The sequence below is a fragment of the Gavialis gangeticus genome, unplaced genomic scaffold, assembly GCF_001723915.1.
Source record: "Gavialis gangeticus isolate Ggan-Ray unplaced genomic scaffold, GavGan_comp1, whole genome shotgun sequence".
In the NCBI taxonomy this organism is placed as follows: domain Eukaryota; kingdom Metazoa; phylum Chordata; order Crocodylia; family Gavialidae; genus Gavialis; species Gavialis gangeticus.
Genome location: NW_017728992.1, coordinates 141,964,092 through 141,986,517, shown reverse-complemented (window position 1 = coordinate 141,986,517; position 22,426 = coordinate 141,964,092). Strand labels below are relative to the sequence as shown.

At 44.4% G+C, this 22,426-nt stretch overlaps 1 protein-coding gene across 1 annotated transcript in view; it reads left to right on the top strand.

The window, feature by feature from the left end:
* The window catches only part of LOC109298861 (tigger transposable element-derived protein 1-like), a gene marked incomplete at its 3' end in the record, with an annotated part of 19,054 nt that extends 13,070 nt beyond the window's left edge, over positions 1–5,984 (top strand). The window contains 3 exon segments of the mRNA XM_019519190.1: positions 4,957–5,169; positions 5,172–5,242; positions 5,244–5,984. Of these exon segments, the coding sequence (XP_019374735.1) occupies positions 4,957–5,169; positions 5,172–5,242; positions 5,244–5,984 (1,025 nt within the window).
* Positions 5,985–22,426: the final 16,442 nt, after the last annotated feature.

The following is a 22,426-nucleotide window of genomic DNA, read 5'->3' as shown; positions in this document are numbered from 1 at the left end:
GCCTGGCTGCCTGTGTGGCCGCAGGCCTGCCCCGCCCCGCCCCGCCCCGCCCCGCTGCGGGCGGGACCCGTCTGGCACCTGCCACCTCTGCCCGCAGGCCTGGGCGTCCCCGGGCCGCCCCCTTGGTGCTCCTTGCCCGGGGCCCTTCCGTCCTCCTGGGACCTGCCCGGTCCTGGCCCCTTGGCAAGGGCTGTGCGCATTGGTCACAGCAGCAGCTTCCCTGCACGAGCTGGTTGGGAGGCCTCCACTGCGCAACGGTTTGCCCCCCTTGCAAAAATAGATGCCAGCCCTTGCTGTGAGTTGCTTCCTTCTAAATTTGTCCCTGGCGGGGTGGTTTGGCTCCAAATCGGCCCCGGGGATGCTGGGTTTGAAACCTGCTAAAATAGCTCATGCATTCATATTTAATAACTGCATAGTCTCGCTGGGATGGCTCCATGCACAGGCTGAGAGTTTCTTGAACGCCTTCCTCCTGCATCTCTTACTGGGGGGGTTCAGCATCCTGAAAATAACTCTTGAAATGCAGCAAATCAGAGGTTTGCCCCCTGAATTTGGCTTGTCACTCTTAAAAGTCTGCTAATGGTGGAGCACAGAGTTGAACAGATTGATTTGGTAAAAGGAAGCCTCCAGTTCTCCTGTAGCACAGGAGAGCATTTTTTTTTTTCTTCCTGTTTGCTGTAATTGGAAAAAGTGAAAAGATATACTGGAAGGCGGTTGGCAAGAAAGCTAAATGCATTGGGTAAAGCCATGAATTTCTAGTGTAAGGCTAGGTATTAGTAAAAGATTGGGGCAATGCTGTAGTGAAGCCAAGCCTGGCTGCCAAATTTAGCTGCTAAGAGGTGAATGTCCGGGTGTCAGAGGTCCTGTCCCTTGCCCTCGAATAGGAATGCTATCAGTCTCTTGAGCAGTAAGGGTGAATTTTTCCAAATAGGGGAGGAAAAAGCAGAAGAGGTGAACACCTGCCATTTACTTGGCATCCTCATCCTGGCTGTTCATAGCTCTGCCCAGCAACAGGGAATTTCAGTTTGGCTGTTGTCCAGGGGCATTTGAATGACAGGAATAGAAGCACTGCAGCAGTTTGTAGATTCTGGAAGACAAAAACCTCACTGGTTTTCACTTTCTTTACGTTTGGGAGCCTATCTAGCTCTGTCGTCTCTGGAAGCTATTTCTGAGGTCACGAACCTGTTTTTTGGGGAAAAAGGCTGAGTTGAGTTTTGCAGTTTTGAAGTTGATTGTTTTATTGGCCTGATACCTGATATATTTATTTATTACCTGTGGCTCTAACACTTTTTCCACATGGCAACGTACTAAATTTTCCATCATAGCTTTTTATAGGGTTGAATAAACCGGATTCGGTTATGAGCTGTTTCTCCATTGCTGAGCCAGTGGTGCTGCTCTTACCAGATCAAATTTGTTATTTGGCCCTGTTTAACCTAATTTTATGGCTCATTGTGAATGTGTTCATAATAATAAAAGTAAGTGTTTGATGGCTAGTCTTGTGTACACTGTTGGCATGCCTTCAGTTTGGGGTCTCTGTCTGACTTTGGACAGAACCCTGGAATTCTGTCTCTGTTCCAAGCCATATTTAATACTCACCTGGCAGTGCAGTTGGTTTGTTTAATCAATGCATTAGTAAGTTAGTCCAAACATTGTTTACATTAACATGGTACACTTTGTACCAGAGTACATTTGAAACACCTGTGAACTTTTCTGCAAAGGCCAGAAAGAGACCCAGTGGTGTCTGATGGAACTTGCAAGTGATCTGTTGACTTCAAATGAATCTTAAGTTTCAGTTAGTTTTGCATTTTGAAATTTTAATCAAAGCACAAGCTAACTTACTTACATATGGTATCTTCATATGGTAAAGTAGGATGAGATTCAGTACTCCTATAGACAGAAGTTACAAAACTTGGTGTTTAACTCTGCCATGGTACTCCAAACTTGTTTGCCAAAGCTGAATTTTGAAAGTGAAATGGTTGTAAAGTGGCTAAATCTTGTTGTTTTTATATGACTTGGGCAGCCCCTTACATAAACTTGGACATGTTTTCACATTCAGTTTGTCTGGTCAAAAGACTTGCTATCTTAGTAATAATCTTCAAAGTACATCTTTAGAATCACAAGGATATTTTAATTTAAAAAAATCTGTCTAAAAATCTGTGTACAGGATGGACTGTATCCCACAGCAGCCATTCTCTGAAAGCAGAACTTTGTGTTGGAATACTGTGGAACCTTGAAAGAAAGTTTCTTGGGACTTGCATAGTAAAATAGCTGGTTCTTCAGAAATGTCATTCAATTCAGCTCCTGAATTCCTTCGGTATAAATGACATCTTTGTACAACATAAGACTATGCTGCAAATAATAAAAAAAACACTATGTTGAGATAACAAGGCTCCTGCATAATAAATAACAAGGTAGATTTAGTTAAATAAATGAAATGTAAGGTTAGAGAGAAACTCCTCTAAAGAAAAGCAGCGGTCGGACACTCTCACGCAGGAGATAAACGAGATTCTTATTCAAATTAATAGCTTTTGATCTTCCTGCACTCACCAGTACAATAACTTGTCTGCTGAAAGGCACACCTAATTGTCAAACTGGATGACTTCTGGATTGTAAACCTCCTTGACAATATTGCTTTATCTAGCAATTCTACATCTATTGCTTAAGGAAGCATAAGCTGTCGGTAAATTAATCTTGGCATGAACTTGAGAGGAAGGCTTGTGGGAAGGGAAGAATCAACCCAGAGGTACTAAAATTCAAGGCACCTTTTATCAAATTCAACTATAGTTGTAATATTAAGAATCTGACTACTTTGTACAATAGAAAAATGCACCTTTGCCTCCTTCATCCCCCTCTGGCAAGTTTGAAAAGGACATTTAATTTGGGCTTTATTTTAAAAGATTAGAACAAAAATCTTAAAGGTTAGTCTTCAGTGAGTAAGAGGGTTTTAAAACTGTTTTGCTGATGATGATAGTGAAATTGCTGTATATGACCCACATTTCCCATTAATGGGTGTCAAGGTATTGTAGTGCCTTGACAGCCATTGTTTATAGTTTTATCCAATGACCTGTGAAAATAAAAGGCATTTTGGTTGGCTAGATGGCCTTTATTGAATTTGTTTTAATTCTTTAAGTTAAAAAAATCTCCTGCAAAACTATTAATAAATCAATATGATTATTCAAATTAACTTTAAAATGCATTTATACATCTGTGTACATACATGCATGTTTTCCCTTTAAATGCAACTTGTAAAACCAAATACAGATTTGCAAAGGTTTGGTCTTTTTAAAACTAAATTTTGGATTACATGTGGCCTGCCAGTATTCCTTTAAAATTCTGCCCAATACATGTTCATTGTTGTATTGGTACTGTGGACATGGTGACTGTACAGGTGGAATATGTGTGATTCTTTTCTGAGATTCTTTGTGTTGTATTTTTGCAGCTCCACACAACCTAAGCATCTCCCTCTGGAACTAGAAGTTTAGGTCACATAATCTTAAGAGGTGATATTTAATTCTTATGTAAAATCAATGTGGAGGGAACTACTGCTAGCAAGAATAAGAGATCCCTCACTACTCATCAGTAGAGCATGTTTAACACTAGCTGATATTACTAGTAGGAGAACAAACTGCACTCTAAACCAGGAGCAGAAAGCCTTTTACATCAGTTGAACTGGTCACGTTCATGACTGAACAGAAACATAATGCACCTTTTTTTTTTTTTATAAAGCTTTTCTTCATGAGTACTACTTGGGGTTAAACAAGTTGCATATATATTAGGAGGCACTTCAGTGTAAATATTTGTTTAAATATGGAAAATCTGCTTTTTGCCCCCACATTTTAAATAGACATGATTTTAGAGCCTTTTGATAGGCTAAGTTTATGAGCAGATAACCAGATTTTGATATAGGCATGTCTGGTGTCAAAATTTAAGCCGTACCTAGTGAGTTGTATTCTGTTTTGTTTTTATTTTTATTATCTTAAATAAAATCCAAATTTCACTGAAACCCTAGCACACATCTAAACTGCTTCTGTTACAGTTTTATACATCTGAAGTGCAAACATTGCATGGATAGGGAAACAAACAGTTAAGGGCTCCAGTCTATTGCAACTCTTCTTTCAGTGTTTCACCACCCAACTCTTTTGGTGTTTCCCCATCCAACTTTATTTTTGCAAGTTGCTGCCATCCGTGGACAAGTAAAAATAAAAGGTACTAGAACAATAGAAACTGATCCTTTGAATAGGAAATAAAATCATTTTTCAGATAACTTGTTCTAACCTCTTTGTATATCTCTACAGAATGTAGTAGGAAGCCAGGTATGGGGTGGCAGTGTAACATAAGGTGATAGTGAAAGACAGGATTACGTGGCAGTTAGCTGTGTTAGCCTGAAGTCAGGCAGAATAAGGTGGCACCTTACAGATTTAGAGAGGCATGAGCTTTGGTTAGGTAACGAATTGCTAGCTACAAACTTCCAGATAGTGTTTGGGAGACTGAGAAGAATGTCTCTACTACTTCTATTATATGTATAAACTGTCTTTGTACTTTAAAGTGCAAATTGTCTAGAATATTGCCATGAGCTAATTGAAAGGCTAAATAGTCTCTAAATGAAGAATATAAAGAATCGGAAAGTAATGTTTAAACTGTTGTTGCCAAAAAAAGCTTCCTAGTCTAGTCTTCTCTTCTTGTAAAAGAGAACTTTTGTAACTAGCAGCTTTAGTGCTTCTTCAAGCATAAACCCATCCTAAGCACTTCAGTAGCAAAGCTATCCCAGTAAGATGGTGATTGTCACTAAGTCATACTAGTAAGAGCCCCAGTGTAGGCCCATTTGTACTAGTACAGGCATACTTCGTTTTGTGCTTCGCTTTATTGTGCTTCGCAGACATTGTGTTTTTTACAAATTGAAGGTTTGTGGCAACCCTGCGTCGAGCAAGTCTATCAGCGCCATAGACTTGCTCGACGCAGGGTCGACGCCGTCTACTCTGCCTGTGCTCTATAAATGGAACAACAAAGCCTGGATGACAGCACATCTGTTTACAACATGGTTTACTGAATATTTTAAGCCCACTGTTGAGACCTACTGCTCAGAAAAAAAGATTCCTTTCAAAATATTACTGCTCATTGACAATGCACCTGGTCACCCAAGAGCTCTGATGGAGATGTACAACGAGATTAATGTTGTTTCATGCCTGCTAACACAACATCCATTCTGCAGCCCATGGATCAAGGAGTAATTTCGACTTTCAAGTCTCAAGTCTTATTATTTAAGAAATACATTTCGTAAGGCTATAGCTGCCATAGATAGTGATTCCTCTGATGGATCTGGGCAAAGTAAATTGAAAACCTTCTGGAAAGGATTCACCATTCTAGATGCCATTAAGAACATTCGTGATTCATGGGAGGAGGTCAAAATATCAACATTAACAGGAGTTTGGAAGAAGTTGATTCCAACCCTCATGGATGACTTTGAGGGGTTCAAGACTTCAGTGGAGGAAGTAACTGCAGATGTGGTGGAAATAGCAAGAGAACTAGAATTAGAAGTGGAGCCTGAAGATGTGACTGAATTGCTGCAATCTCATGATAAAACTTTAACGGATGAGGAGTTGCTTCTTATGGATGAGCAAAGAAAGTGGTTTCTTGAGATGGAATCTACTCCTGGTGAAGATGCTGTGAACATTGTTGAAATGACAACAAAGGATTTAGAATATTACATAAACTTAGTTGATGAAGCAGCGGCAGGGTTTGAGAGGATTGACTCCAATTTTGAAAGAAGTTCTACTGTGGGTAAAATGCTATCAAACAGCATCGCATGCTACAGAGAAATCTTTCGTGAAAGGAAGAGTCAATCGATGCGGCAAACTTCATTGTTGTCTTATTTTAAGAAATTGCCACAGCCACCCCAACCTTCAGCAACCACCACCCTGATCAGTCAGCAGCCATCAACATCGAGGCAAGACCCTCCACCAGCAAAAAGATTACGACTCGCTGAAGGCTCAGATGATGGTTAGCATTTTTTAGCAATAAAGTATTTTTTAATTAAGGTATGTACATTGTTTTTTAGACATAATGCTATTGCACACTTAATAGACTACAGTATAGTGTAAATATAACTTTTATATGCACTGGGAAACCAAAAAATTCGTGTGCCTCGCTTTATCGCGATATTCGCTTTATTGCGGTGGTCTGGAACTGAACCCACAATATCTCCGAGGTATGCCTGTATAAAGCACTCTATCCCAGTGCAGGTTAGATCTGAGTCAGCAAGGTACTCTTGTACAAGCAGGAGAGCTGAAGGGGATTTTTCTTTCTCTAACTGCACCAATGTAGTAAGGTATATGGAGAAAACACTTTAGTCATCATTCCCCTCCCCCATGTGTGAAACAAGTTCACTTTCTGCCTTAGGCAGATGGGTTTCTTTGGCAAGAGCAACATCCTCAAGTAATACAGCACTTCCTTAATCCTCTTCCTTTGTGCAGACCTCCTACCTCAAGTCAGCCCCTCATCCCCTTTCACCAAGAAGAGAAGGTCCCAGATCCTTGGCTTATTTTGCTCTATTCCCCTTTGAGACATTTTGCTTTATTCCCCTTTGCTGAAAACTGACAAAATCTCCTGGATCAAAAACTCCTTTCCCCTACCACATCGTGGGCTAAAAACAGAATCCTTGAAAAAAATACTGGGCTTAGAGTGCTGTCATGATAAAACAGAGCCAGCTGTGAATAAAGCCCCGGGGTGGGACAGTACAGAACATATCAAAGTTTCTCTGAATTATGCTGGGTTCCTGGATGATGAAAAGCTGTCACTAAACTGTGCCATTGAGCTCTGTTCAGCTAGGCCTAGCTCTTATTGAGCACTGCTCAAAACTGTAATTTAGGTTATACTAGCTAAACCTGCCAGTCATTTTCAGCAGTGTTCTAGGCTTGCTTTAAGATCTCATTTTTGGTCTGATTTTGTGAGAGATTTCGCCATGTAGTCTGAGCTGCAAAGCCCCTCCTGGCTATCAAGTGTCTTAAGGTTTCCACCACTCACTTCCTTCCCCTGATGTTGGGAGCAAGTGGTGGTGGGGTTTGGAGAGGTGAGACCAGGTATGTTGGAGCAGCTAGTGCAGGAGTGACCGCTCTGGCTTATGTTACCAGGTTTCTGACCCCCTGGTCAGCAAGCCTGTGACCGATTCGTAAGTGGCATCGGGACAGAATTACAACGCTGCTGAGCTTGCATCAAAACACCACATTGCTGCTTTTGCTTCATTGTGGTCCAGAGTTTACTCTGGGTGCATGTCTCACTTATCCTTTAGTAGCCTGCTATATGTGAACGCCAGCATGTGCGCACACACAAAGGATGATAACATTAAACAGATTAAGCACTGGACTGAAAACCTATAACTTTGGCCAAATTTGTCTGAGTTAGTTTCAACTTAATCTAAATTGGGGGCTGTAACTCTTTTAGAGTAGTGCCCACTGATGTACTTGGTACTTCTGTGTGATTGGATCCTTTCTATCTAAAATGCCTCCAATTAAAAGTACTTTAACTGGGAAATTTTCCCTCTTATCACTTAAGACAGCTTGAGCGTTCCTAGTTCCGAGAAGCAGGCTGAGTACTACGCTGTCTTGTTCCTCCACCACTGGAGGCATTCACCCCTGTGCACCCCCTACCCATTGCCACCAATTCCTCAGCAGCTGCCTGTAGGTGAGGCTTTTTCCATGAGCTGCTCTTACTTGGAACTCCTTCCGCACCATGGTCCAATGCGGCTATTATGGAGCATCCCGTGGGAGTCAACACATGGCTTATTCCTCTCTTTATCAAACCAGCTTTTTTCAGGAGTGGGACATCCTGGGGAGATGTCTAAAGACACCTCATCTCTAGATTTAGAAGGTAACTGATACCACAGCTAAGCCCAGTTAATGTTGAGTTACAAACCATGATCCCAAACACGCTTTGTGCAAAAAGCTAGGGTTAATTAAAACCTGATTATGAGCTCTGCTTGTACCTTACCTGCTGAAATAAGGCGCTGATGGTGGCTGAAAGCTTCTGAGAAATACTGCTGTCAAAATTAGTGTTGGGAGCCCTTAAAGCCAGTAAGCTATGAGTAGTAAATTGTGCAGCAAGTTCCCTGATGAGGGTGGCCTATTTCTAATTACTTTTTGACACTCTCTCCCTTATTCCCTTTCTCACTTCTCTGCTAGCAAGACCTGGAATTTTGACTTCTAATAAACCATTTAGGATAACAGGCTGTTTCTTAACATATCTTAAAAAATACTGTTGTCTTCATATAACAGTATTTTCCTTTGGTGCTCTAAATTTTCTTTTCATTTATAAATCACAACCATATCCCTGTATCAGCTCTGCACATGAAGCTTAACTGCTGTATCTAGCACAGGCCATCCAGTTAACATTATAACTTTATGTACTCAGGGTTGTTAGCCAGATCCCCTGTTCCAAACTTCCATTCTGGTATGGGAATTCATATCCGATGCCATGCCTTGTACAGCAGCTGTTTTTTACAGGTAGTAATACTTGATTCTTGTGGCAAGTCATGCCCTTTTTCAGAAGAACTACAGTTTTGAATGGTTTATGAATAGTTCCTTCAAAAAAAAAATCTGGCTTACTGCAGTTCTGGCTGTCTACTAGATATGCAAGTTCTCCAAACTGAAGTCTCATTTACAGAGGTCCTTGCTTTAAAAAAACGGACTCTTGCAACATTTGGCCACTTGTTGTGGGATCTGAAATGTGTCTTTATCCATTGATGGCTTTAGATACCTGCAAACATATAGCGCTCTGCCAGATGAGGGAAATGTGACATCAGGGTTAACGTTCAGGTCAAATACTCGGCTTGGTTCTTCTCCATACTGTCTTACAGTGCAGAATGGTCATGTAAAGCAGGGCTGTCAAACTGATAGCCTGCAGGGCTGTTAAACTGATAACATGTAGCCCACAGCCTCTTCCCAATCTCCACTGCACTGCTTCCTGCCCCCCCTCCCCCCATTGCTCTCCTTTCCTCTGGCTTCTGTTTTCTAGGGTGGCATAGTGGAAGGGGGGTCTAGGGTAGTGTTGGTACTGCCTACGTGTTCCCAGGAGCAGGTGGCTTGTGGGAAAGGAACTGGGCTATGGCACAGAAGTTGGACAGCCCTGGTATAAGGGATCCTCTAGCTGATTGGTTGGGAGGACTCGGGCAGTAGGGGTTGGAAGAGTGCATTTCTGACTCTGCTTACTAGTTAGTGCTTGCAGTGCTCTGACAAACTCCTTCCAACAGAGCTCTGCCTCTAAAGAGAGGTGGGTTACATTCTAGTTCTGAGGTATAGAAGAGATGGAAAAGAGCAGCAGATCCTTCTTGCACCAAAGTCACCAGTTAGCAGGCTGGTTAAGAGTGGTTCCTCTACGTATTTGCTGTGCTCTTGCTTTCAAAAGACTAATCTTTTTTCTTCATATGTACAGCCTTTGGTCAGTGTGAACTGCAGATATGCTTGGCTGCATTTCTGTTTCCATAACACCACTCATGCCCACACTAGATAAGTAGTGCAGAAGCTCCTTTTGAGTGGCTGAATACTTATAAAAATATGAGAACAATTGGATGAGTGAGGGTGATCCATCTCGACTGTTACAACTTCTTCACTGCTGGGTGTTAATGTGGCATAATGCAGCAGGTTTTTTTTTTTTTGAAGGACTTGAATTTTCTGTGAGCATTAAAGTGTATTCTTCATGAAGTTACCATGCAAAATATATATCTTCATATTTCCCCTCCCTTCTTCCCCCTTTCCTTAGAGAAACCTCTGAATGGTAGGAAGAGGTTGCACATACTCCTGGTACAATTCTTAATAGTGAACTGCGAAGTTCACTTCAGAGAGCACAGAACAAGGGCAGACCTTCAGTGCCTGATATTCAAGTTGCTTTGAAAAGGAGACGCATGCTTCACACCTTGGTCTCTCAAACTTTATCTCCCTCAGTAAAACAGTGGCTCTGCACTCAGTCCTCCATTGCACTGTTTAGAGGGCTCTGATATGTGAGTAATGGATTAAAATATACTGCCAGCATGTCATTATCACAGATGGTTATTCTGTCTTCCCTTAGCACTTTCCCTCCTGGTCATAGTGTGTGCTTCTCAGCTGCACCCCTGGGAGACTCCTTGACCTCACGTGGCTGCATTTTGTCTGCTGGGCTCTCCTTAGGTCTGTTCCAGGATAGCATTTCTTCTAGCCCAGGGGTGGGCAGTTATTTTGGGTGGAGGGCTGTTTACTGAGTTCTGGCAAGCCATCAAAGGTCACGTAACAGATAGTCAGGGCAGAGAAACATTACTTTTCTAAATTTTTAGGGGCTCCATGGGCCAAATAGAATGACTTGGTGGGCCACATTTTGCCCACCCCTGTTCTAGCCTCTGTCGGATTGCTGCTGTAGTTATTGGCTCTGCTGGCCTGTGGCTGCTGCCTGGCCCTCCATATTTCCAGATGATTTCCAAACTAGAGGTAGTGGGTGAATGCTTCCCTCCCCCACCCACCAAATTGCTTATTCCAATTCTTAATGTTTTCACCTCATGTATTTGCTTCCTAGTGATGCTCTTAAGTGGAGATAATATTTTGGAACCTGGTCCTCATAGATTTAGCTACAATTCTCTTCAGTTCAGCTAAGGGAAGGGCAGGCAGAGATTATCCAGTATGATCTTGGTGTTTCAAGGAGGCCAGATGGAAACATGGCATAGCCATTCAGGCCCTTTGAGTAGACCTGCTGCTTTGTGAAGACTGGAGAAGAGTAGGGGGTCTAAACTTGGTACAAGCCTGATCAGAGCCAGAATTCTAACTCCAGGACAGTGGTTCTCAATCTTGTTAGACTCGAGGCACCCTTTAGTAAAGCGTAGCTCAGTTTTCTATTAGTTTTTTAGATTACAATAAAATAAGAGAGCTGTTCTTTTTCTGTTGCAAAGAACTCAGACTACAATAGGGTAGGATGTTTTAAGTGTGCATTCCTGTTCGAAATCTGTGTTTATCTTATGAATCATGTTTAACACCTAACAGTGTTAGGTGCACCCTGCAGCACCCTTGAAAGGATCTCAAGGCACCTCGGAGTGCTGCAGCACCCTGGTTCAGAATCGTTGCTCTAGGGCCTTATAAATTAGATTGAGATTTGTATGCAGGATACATCCCAGGAAATATGCAAACTTGTGGGGTAGGGAGTGAAGGAAGAGACAAGCTGGCCTACATGGCCAATCTTGAATATTTTTCTAAGATTCAAAGCCTTTACAATTTGGATACGTCTAAATTGGGTGGTTTGTGAGTTCTGTGCAGTTTCTGAAGAAAGATCTAGTTAAAGGGTGTTCATTTATTCTGACTTATGCTCTTCAGTTCATTCTTCTTAAAATAAAGAAGCTATTTACAAAAACAAATTATTTTAAGCTGAAGTGCTGTGCACAGATCCATGACTCCAGGGCATTCGTATTTCAAAAGTTGTGTGTAGTGTGGTCCTTGGCCACATTAATAATTTGGTTTGCAGCTAGAAGGCTTAAGAAGTTTGGCCACTTCTAGTCTAGAAGATCCTTGTTATCACTTAATGCTCTTCTGTAAGGTGCTTGGACTAAAGCGATAAGGGCTGATAGAATAGTGGAACCAGAAGCTGTGGAGTTGATACAGGAATTCCTGGATGAAATCCTGTATGCTGCACCATGAAGTAGATCTGGTTAAGCTATTGTAAAGCTAGAAAGGGTCATTGTGTTTTATGTCATAGAGAAGTAGGGCTGAAAGAGACTTCAGAGGTTATCTACGCCAACCCCCCTTCCTGAGGCTGGATCATCCCTATCCAAGCCATCTCACACAACCATAATCTAAACTCTACGTATGACTACCTTTTATTGTCTTTCTGCACAGTAAATAAAGAAGTACTTTGGAAGGGAATGGTAACAGGTGCGGGTTGTTTTTGTCGGTTTTAATCTGTTGAAATTTGTTAGCATGACTTGCAGGAGCAAAATGTGACAAAAAGAGTGGTTTTCTTCTGCAATCCAGTGCTTTCCAATTTTAGCCACCAGTACTGCAGTTGATATCAAGCTTAAGACTGAAGGGAGAACAAAAACATGAGCTCAGCAGGCATGTATTCTCTACAGAAGCTGCTTAAGTGATAAAGCACTGCCATGTTTCATAGCAACACATGCTGTTGCATATTGGTAGGTTCTTTATCTGGTTTAACTGCCCTAGAAAAAATCCTGGACTCTTCTTGGCTCTGCTAAAAATAGTGTAAGCAGCATAGAATTCAGTAGGATTCTCCACATGCCATGGGTATAAGTGCTCAGAGGCTTGGCCGTATTTTACCAAAGAGCCACTAACTGTTAAGTTTATTTGGGAAGCACAGAGGCTTACTTTAATTATTTCCTGAAATTTTCTTTATGGCAATATCTTCTGAAGGCGGACTGATACAATTAAGTGTGTGTATTAAAATGTGCATGGTGCTCTAGGTACAAATGAATATTGCAAATAATAAAATAATTCAATTAGGGGGCAACATTAAAGTGGTGACAAGGATAATAAAATTCCCCAATCAAAGGTGTTAATTGTTCCTGGTGCTTATGTTCATATGTCTCTATCAGTTCACACTGTATTCACTGTATCAAGTTCATAGGCAGACAAGGTTCTTTGGATAAATCTAATATTTTTCTATTAGACCAAGCTACAGCATACATCCCTGCATCAAGTTCAAGGTTTTTGACAAAAACAATGTAGGAGTTAGGATATTGAAAATAATGATAGTGACAGCTTCTGTGCCACTGTCCCTTGTACTTGTATCTTCTTTGAATATCAGCATCAGTTGTGTTCTAATCATTCCTGTGTAGTATATTTCTGTATCATGCCTATGCTGGAGGACAGATGAAAGAAAAAACTTGCCTTTTCCCTTTTTCATTCAGAATGGAATGACACAAGCAGGCCATTGTGCATGGAAAGAAGTCAAGGACTCTGTTACTCCAGGTTGCTAAATATTTTGGGGAGAGGACTGGAGCATACTAGATTTCATGTATTAGATCACAGCTGGAGAGTAAAGTTCAAGGCTGATCTAGCAGCCGTACTTTGAGGGAACTTCTGTATTTCCTGCGCTCCTTGGAATTCAAAATAACACCAATTGCTTATGCAGCTGCATCCTGAAACAATAACTGTGGCTAGGGTAGGGGTGCTGCTGAGCACACCCCACGTACCTGTTCCTGCTTGCAGTCATGAGGCCTGGAAATATGTTGTGAACCCACACTGGGAGCATCCCTTGTAGTTGTTACAGAGACTTGAGTACATTATCCCAGAGAGCTGTTCCTGGGGACATCCCTGGAGCTGCTTTGCTGATGTATTTTCAAGTTTGGTGTAAATAGCTGCGGATAGGCAGGGTATGCTTAAGTGTTTTTTTTTTTTTTCCTTTGACAGTGCCATGGAAATGGTGAAGACCTACCTTCTTAGTGACCTACTCAGTGACAGAAGACCTACTCCTCTGTCCAGGTCTTCTGTCAGCACCACAAAAATGTTTGTAAGCACTTGGGAGTTCTAGGAAGTCTCAAGGGTAGCACAGGTAAAAGTGAAGATGCAAGTGGGCATGTTCTGTTGTCAGGCCATGTCCTTCCAGCACTTGGATTTAATAGCTAGAACTGGCTCACTGAGATCCCATAAAGCAGAAGATTCTTTGTGAGGAAATGCAACCTGGTCCTGGACTATGCAGTCAACCTTCTTCCTGCCTGTGATACCATCTGCTGGTAGAGACTGGATTCTTAAGGCTGTACTAAATACTCCACAGGTTTCATCATGATCCATTCTCCCTTGTTTTGGACAGAGTTGGCCAAAAAATTGAGTGAATTTTTTTACTTGGAAGATTTCAGAAGTCTTCTCCCTTCTTCTAGTGTAGACTTCTCAAGGCTGAACCGATGCTCTTGTGGCAGACTCCAGCAATGACTAACTTCTAAAGCAGCCCCCAAAGGTGACTTGTACTAGCACTTCCTTGCGATTATCTTATTGCTTATGTTAAGAAAACAAGAAAGCCCTTCCTCCACTTCCCTTGTCACCTCTCAAATACTGTTTGGGAACCAGCTGGGACTGTGTCAAAACAGCCCTGTGAAACCGCTGCTTTGAGACGCTCTGTGGATTTTCCATAATGCTTACAAAGTTAGCAATAGTTGAGAACAAGAATGAATATCCTTCAATAATTTCTAGGCTAGTTTGTGCTTATTGGTGTACAGTCAGCTGTTTTGTCTCAGATGGTAAGAGTTGGGGCAGGGATCTTCTCCATTGTTTAAATGCCATCTAGCACACTTTAAGAATTTAAAGTGGATTGTGCCAAAAGTATTTATTAGAGCAAGCAACTAAATTTTTGGGTGAATAATTCCTTCTCTAATTCTTGCTGGGGGCTTTGGGAATACTCAACATCAGGCTTCTTTGGAAACAATCCTGGAGGCTTATTCAAACTCTCCACAAAATTGCTATAGAAATGATGAAAGGGAACAAAACCAAACCATTGAATAAGGATGATTTTAAAATCTTGTGACAGGTTTGGTAGGTTCATGTGACAGCAATATCTCTGTAAGCTAACCCATTTGTTTAATTTCTTATGCTAGTCTGACTTGAACTCAAGCATCATTAACTGCAAGTGTTTCTTAATATTTGTTTTATTTCAAGTTTGTTTTCCTTGAGGAGTGCATGAGGTCACATGAAATACTTGGTGACTAATGAAAATTTCATATTGTTTAGACTCCCTGTGGAGTAATACAGTGGGGGAGGACTGATGGCACACCTGCCACAAAATAGGCCCTGCGCCCTCCTTGAGTGCCACTTTTGATCCCTTTCCTCTGACTGATCCGCTGTTCTGCTATCTGCTTCCTGCCATAGCTGCTACTGTTCCCTTCCCACTTTGCTGCATACCATGCAGAGGTTGCTAGTGCCACTTCCAGTATGCATGCTACAGTTTGTTTATCTTGGAGTAATATACTGTGCTTCTCTCCTACTTTCAAAGAAGCAGCTTCTTTCGAAGGTTTAGTCCTGTTAGTGGCTTTCTGGTTTGCTCCCCCTATGAATGTATAGGGTGTGGAGGCTTTCAAGGGGAAATAGGGTGGAGATCTTAATTTAGCTTTTATTTAGTACTTGTGGCTTTCAATATCTTGCCTCAAACACTTAAGTAAATAATGCAGTTTGCTGCACTGACAGATGTTGGCTGCAGTCTGTTTAAAAGTAGTATTTTAATAGGAACACAGTCCCCTTTTGGGTCGTCTGCTAGATTTAATGTAGAATTATGTTCAAACCCATTATTACAGCTATCTGTATGCATAGAAGAATAACATGAGTGTAAACAGTAGTTCTTATATTTAAGCATAACAAGAACTGGATGTGCTGGGGCATGTCTAAAGATGCCTAAAGTAACAGTTGGGGTACCTGGTGTCTGTAGCAACCTTTTGCAATCTCCATCTGCAGGATATTAAACACCCTGTGAATGAAACAAATGAGGAACAGTGTGTTAAACTTTACTTTGGGCTTTCTTGTGGGAAATGCTACTAGTACAGTTACCATTTATTTTTCCTGCACCTAGGAAGGTGTCTCAAGATTTGGAGGAGGGAAGGATAGGAATTCCTCACACAAGTGTAGTGCTCAGGAATGTTTCTGTGGGAGCGTGGCAGCGGCTGGGACCTTGTCCCTGCCACATACTGCAACTTGTAGGTAACTTAAGAAAGCAGAGTTGTGTAGAATGCGACACTGCAACTTCGGTGCAGTTTCTTGCTATTATAGCCCTTCAGGATGGCAAAGTTATTGTGCAATATTAACAGACATAACAGAATTCCAGCTGTTTTATATTGAGAGTGCTGTCTCACTAATATTGAGCTTGGGGTGGTAATGGCTTTGAAGGAGAGAAGAAAGCAATTGATTGCTTGGTTACAAACATTTGTTCAGCTATTGAGCAACTAAAGTTTAACCTTCTCCTGTGATGGATGATTGAATAAAGAATTTGAGGATACCAGACACACACATTATCTATAACTCATTATGTGAACAACGTGTATGTAGAAGAGATGACAAAGATGTGCTTCTGGTGAATATGAACTTAATTTGTACCTGCTCTAACTATGTGGCTACCACTTAATCTTCTTTTAATGTTTGCTTTCCAGATGTAATCATAGGTACTTAGAGATTTGAATCCTCACTTTGCTGTGTAGTGCATATGGAGTCTGCAGCAGAGGTGGGGCAGGTGGTGCTTTGTCTTCATATATTGACAAAGTAGAAAATCTGTATTTGAGAAAAAAAAATGCCAGACTACTTGAGAGAAGCATTGAGTGTTCTGCAGAGGCCTTGCATTGAGGTTATAGTTCTCCCTCGGTCAATTAAGACTCTGGAATAGTGAAGTCTGAAACCATCAATTTCAGAGGCTAGGGACAGAAGTTATACACCAGTTTAAGTGGTCAGGAACTGGTTTAAACCTTTAATAGAACAGAAGCTCATTGCACATAAACCAGTTTCAAAATGGCTGAAACTGGTTTAAGATGAACCTGGCTGAATGTAGTATCAGACTGAACTGATTTGGGTCAAACCACTTTATGGAACTTCTGTCCCAGACCCCTTCCTGGTTTAAGTTTAAATTGGAGTCCCCCAACATCTTGGCACGCCTTGTAGCCCTGGGCTGGGCTAGGTTGTCTGCTCCAGAGAGCAGGGCTGGCCCTGCCCCTCTGCCCCCACCCCTCTTGTGGCTAGAGCACATGGCCAGACCCAGCCTGGCATTACCCCCTGAGGCAAAGGGGGCAGGGAGGGGGTTTATTTCCCCCCACCCCGAGGGACTGCAGCCAAGGTCTGCATGGCTGGGGTGGAGCAGCCCATCGGGCATTTCCCCACCTGTACCCCGCTTTGCTGCTGGAGCGGCTGGCGGCATGGCCAGCCCCACCAGCAGTCTCAAGCAACCAGGGGGATTTAGTGGGGTTTAATTCCCCCCTCCTTTCCCCTATCCCACTGGCAGGGACCCCAGCTCAGGCCTGCCCAGCTTTCCCCCCCCCGCTCCTGGCTCAGCATAGCATGAGATGCCCAGAGCCCCACTCCCAGCCAGGGGCTGATTCTGCTGCACCTTTCTAGCTGCTGGGGCCAGGGCTTTGCTTGGGGCAGCCCAGGAGCAAAGGCCAGACTGTGGGGAGGGAGGGGAAGTAAAATGGCCCCAAGCCCAGGTGGGGGCATACACAGAGGGATCACAGCAGTGGTGGCTTCATCCTGGATGTGAGCCCCGCAGACCAGAGGGCCCCAAGCTGGTGGGGGTGGGGAAGGGGCTCAAGTGGCGTGGTTTGGCTTGGCTTGGCTCTGCCAGACTAGCGCTGAGCCTGCAGCAGGGGGAACAGCTCCTGCTCTGCAGCCTCTTTAGCCTGCTGGAGAGTGACGCTTTGGCGGGCTCTTTCCTCTGCAGTTGCATGCACGTCATGGGCTTGCCCCCTAACCCTGAACACAACTACCTGCATTCCCCCAAGCCTCCAGGCGCCAAGCTGCCTGCGCACTGCTGACTCTTCCCCTATTTGGCAGCAGTGATTCAGCATGGCCCTGTATGCCAGGTTCAGGGCACTACCCCTGTGGCTTCCCTGCCACCACCGTCTGCCCACCTGGCAGGCAACAGCTACCAGTATAGCCAGGGCAGGCCCCCCTGACATTGGTGGTGAGGTAGTGCTTCATGCCTGGTACACAGGGCTGTGCTGCACCACTGCCACCAGGTAGGGGAAAAGTGAGGAGGGTGTGCCCAGCTTGGCACCCAGCAGTCTGGTGGATGCAGAGAACAGTGCCCGGGGATTAGGGGGTGAGTCCATGCTGGGTACATTGCTGCACGGGCCAGGGTCAGCCCAGGTGCCACGCTCCAGTGGTGGGGTGGGGAAAAGGGGGGCAGCTAAGTGGGGAGGAAACCAGGGCTGGGCCATGCAATGTGGCAGGCCATGGCTGCTGGGGAGCGGAGTGGAGCTGGGCATGGTGCATGGCCAGGACCTGCTGGCGATGGGGCAGCCCCAGCACAGCCAGGTCCTGGCCTGGCCTGGCCATGATCCTGCTCATTGGCCGGGTGCCGCTGCATCCAAACTGAGCCACAGCGGGGCGAGGTGCTGCACCTGGTGGGCGGCAGCTCCAAACCGCCCAGCTGCAGGGCAGTGTTGTGCAGGGTCCTGCACAACCACCCCTGACCGGCTCCAGCGCAGACCTGCGGGCGAGGTGGCCATGGCTCTTGCCATGGGCCTGAGGGGCAACGTGTCCTGCTCTGGCTGCTGCTTTCACTGTACCAGTCAGGGATGGGGCCCACAGCTTCAGGGAAGGCCCTGGTCCTACAGGGCAGCCCAGGCACATAGAGGGGAGGGGCCCCATGGTGCCTGCCAGCTCTGGCAACCACAGCAGAGGAGCATGCAGGTCATTCTGGGCTCGGATCCCTCCTGCAGTGGTGGCGACCCTGGCACCACCAGGGTAGGAACTGCTTTGGAGCCAGCGCAGCTCGGCTTCTGCTTCCCTATACTCCTGGCCTGTTCAAGCCCTTCCCTGTAGGCCTGGCCCTACCTGAGCCTTCAGGGATCTTGTCACACTTCACTCCCACTTACCTGTGGTGCCACTGTGCGTGCTCGGCCCTGTGGACCAGCAGTGGCAGTGGGAACTCTGCAAGCAGAGCAGCCTGCAATGGTTGTACCCTGGGACCAGTCCTGGGCCCTGCTCCCAGGGTGGCATGCAGCTCCAAGTGGGATATGCAGTGCCACCCTCATGCTCTGCTCCCGGAGCCCCTGTGTGCTACCCCCCCTGCCCCCACCTGGGCTTTGGGCTGTTGCATGCAACGTCCCCCCCCCCCCCAAAAATCTGGGCTTTGCTTCTGGGCTGCCCCAAATGAAACCCCAGCCCTGGAGGCTGGGAAGTTGCAGTGGGATCACTCCCTGGCTGGGAGGGAGGCTCTGGGGGTCCTGGACCATGCTGAGCCATGAGCAGAGGGAAAAAGCTGGGCAGACCCTGGTTGGGGTCCCTTCAGGCCAGGGTGGGGGTTTAAACCCCTCCTCTGGCCACATTCCCCCTCAGCAAAGTTTCTTTCTAGCCTGAAGGGAAGTGAGGGCTGCTCTAGCACCCCTGGCTTCTAGCCTGAGCCACTGCAGGCATGTGGCTGCATTTCCAGAATCAGAAGTGTGAATGTCTACTGACTTGCTTCTCTGTTCAATCTACGCAGGTTAGGCTAACCTGGAAAGATTGAATCAATTCAAGCTTGGGCTTTTTGAATGTCTGTACTTAGCAAGAATGGTTAGCCTGTGCTTACTTTCTGAAAAGTATAGAAATTCCCCCCAATAATAGCTAGTGAATAGTTTCTAGGGAATCCTGGCAACTGTTTGATTTTTCCCTCAAGTAATTTTGGTGGCATCACTGGACTTGGGAGTAACCACCAATACAGCAGGATCTGACAGAACTACAGGCTTGCTGGATGCTTTGGAAGAGAGAGGCCCCAGCACTGAGACTTCAGTGAGGTTTTTCTGCCCTCTCCTATAAACCTGAGTGGCGGTTTCCAGAACAAATGTAGGCTGGGTATCCAAACCCCTAGGACCCAGGTTTTTTGCTTAGAATCATGGTTAGGGTTGGAAGGACCCTTGGGAGGTCACATCTAGTCAAACCCCCTGCTCAAAGCAGGACCATCCCCAACTAGATCATCCCAGCCAATGGATGTTTAATGGCATCTGTGCTTTTCTGTAAGTTTCTTGCATCGCTCTCTGTCTGTTAGATTTTTTTCATAGTCGACTTGATTCCCAAGAGTGACTAAAGACTGTTTAGAAAGTAAAAGGGCTGTTCTTTCAAATCCAGTTTCTTAACTCCTGGGAGCTAGCAGTACTTGAGTACTTATAGAATGACCTGTTTGATGTGGATAAGGCTGTTACAAGCTTAGTCTCCACACTGGGGAAAAATGGTAGAAAAAAACTAGTTTCTTTACTCATTTAAAAAAAAAAAAAAAAAAGGGCTGTATTGGTAGAACACCATTAGGGGGAGCCAGGCTACTATTCCAATACTATTTCTTCAGGTCTTCTAATAGTTAATATTATTTTAAAGTTTTTTTTTTTTTTTTTTAATGCTGTTTGCTTTTGCTACTACTAAGATGGGTAGCTTTTTGTGCCTCCAGCTGAACAGACTCTGTTAAACTCCCTAGAACTGTTCTTATTTCTCTAGTGTAGTTTCTTGATTCTGGTACAGTTGGGGTGCTTAGTTGGGTGGTTTTTTTCCTTATCCAGGGTAACTGAGTGGTAGATGGAGTTCAAAGTGGCAGGAAGGTAGTGATTACTTGACAGGTGAAGAGAAAATCTGACCATAACTTTCCTCTATGTATAACAATGCATTGAACCTTTGAATCTAAGCTAGAGGAGAATACATGGACTTCTCTGCGTCTAAAATCCAAATCCCTTGCCTGTTTTCCAAGGAGACTTTATGTGGGCGCAGCTGTGGAAATCCATACGAAGACCTGAACAAGGTGTAGTAAAAAGGTGCAAACATTCCTTCATCCTTCCTGGAATAGCTGGTGTGGTGATAGTTTTGTTGTAGTTTCTCTCTGATTGAAATCCCAGTAAGTTGAACTGGTGCAACTGCTTATGCTGTCTGCGAGTCATTGCAATGGGGAGACTCTACATGGAGGATATGGAGATTTTTAATTTTTACTGAAATAGTTATTGTCCTAAGCTTCAAAAGGGGAGTACAGAGCATGTTGGCATTCACCTAAGCTGTTGAGGATTAGAAAGGACAGTTTGTATGAGCAAGGCTTGTTTGTTCTGCTGTAGTCCTTTCCTGCAAAGTCACTCTGAAGACTAGTTTTGATGAACATGGACAAAAACTGAATAAAGTTTTGAGGTTGACTGCCTGTTCCAATGCTGAACTCTGGTTCTTAATGTATGGGGATCCCTCTTAACAAAACTGGTAGTAACTAAACTACCAGCTCTGCTGCTGGAATATTATGCGCACACTTCTGCTTCTGTAAAATCAGATTTCATTACTGGGTTTAAGTACATTACAGATTTTGATTGCCTTGGTCATAACACAAATTCATGTCATGGAGGAATGGTTACATCCTCTTGATTATTAAGCAATGCAAGCTAATTGGGATGAGCTAAACTGCTGCAGAGAAACTTAAACACTCAGCAGGACACCAGCATTGCATGATGATTTCTCAAAACCACCCAGAATTCAATCTGTTAGATTTCTTCTGTGGTTTTTAACCAGAAGCTGGAAAATCCTGACCAGCTCTAGTAACAAGCTCATCATGTTGCTTCTTGTAGCTGTCTCTTGTCGAAATCTAATTACTTGGAACAAATTATATATTAACATAATGTTTACAGTAGAAAATGCTGAGCATCCCATTGTTCTTAATGTTTTTTGTATTGAAATAAAAATCCTTGATTTTCCTCAAAAGAAATTACAACAGTCCCGTAGTACAAGATGCTTGCCTGTGAGGCCTCGGCTAGTAAGGTATTATGGAAGCTGTGAGATACTGGAATGCTTGGTAGTGACAAAGTTTGATACTTGCTACAGTGTTTCTGCAATAGGAAGCCTGGCCTGCAGCCAGAGCATGGCTCTGGCCAGTCAGGCTCTGGTTTTGAGTGGTACACTCTGCCACCACATTGCCTTGCTGCTTTTTTTTGGCATGGGTGGTTTTTTACCCCAGGATTTCCCAGGGTCAACCCCCGTATGCCTGCATGTGCAGTGTGTGATGCTACAGGTGGGTCTGGAGCATCACATACCATATGTCCATGCTAGTCTGGATGTGCCCCATGGAGGTTGTCTCTACAGTCCTCACTGGTCTTCAGAGTCTGAAGTGTCAGCATATTTGGGTGGGTCGGGTGTGCTCTGCCCTATCCTTGCTAGGACCAGCTTCTGTAGCTCTATAGACAAGTCTGCGGAAGGCTGTGTGTGTACAGGATGTGAGTGAAGGGAGGGTGTTGTTTATAGGTGTGTGAGTACAAAGGGAATGGGGAGGGGACTGCCTACACAAGGCAGGGGAATGGGTGGGGTAGAAGCTTTTTTAATGGAAATACAGGCAACTCCCACTTAACACGGTTTTGCTTACTGCTGTTTTGCTATAGCACTCATTTAAAATACGTACCTGTTTTCAGTTAATGCTTAGAGCATTTTGTTATAATGCTCAGTGCAGGGCTGGGGAGAAACAGTGGCGGCAGCAAGTGAAATGGTGAGTGACAGCCAGTGGGGGCAGCAGGCGAGTAGGATCTGCTCCTGCATGTGGTGCCTGAGCCAGCAGGGAGGAGTGGCGGTGGTGAGAAGTGGGGAGAGGAAGGCAGCATGACCGCGGAGCCTGGGCTGGTGCCCAGGGCAGGGTGGCAGGAGCACAGCAGGAGTGTTGGCGGCAGCAAGAAGGGGCAGGTGGGCAGGGGGCATGAGCACACCTGGCTTGGCAGGGAGGCGGGAGTGCGGGGCTTGGGGGGGGAGGGCACCTGTGCATTGTCCCCCGCCCCCAGCCACAGGTGGGCCCGGACTGGGCCCGG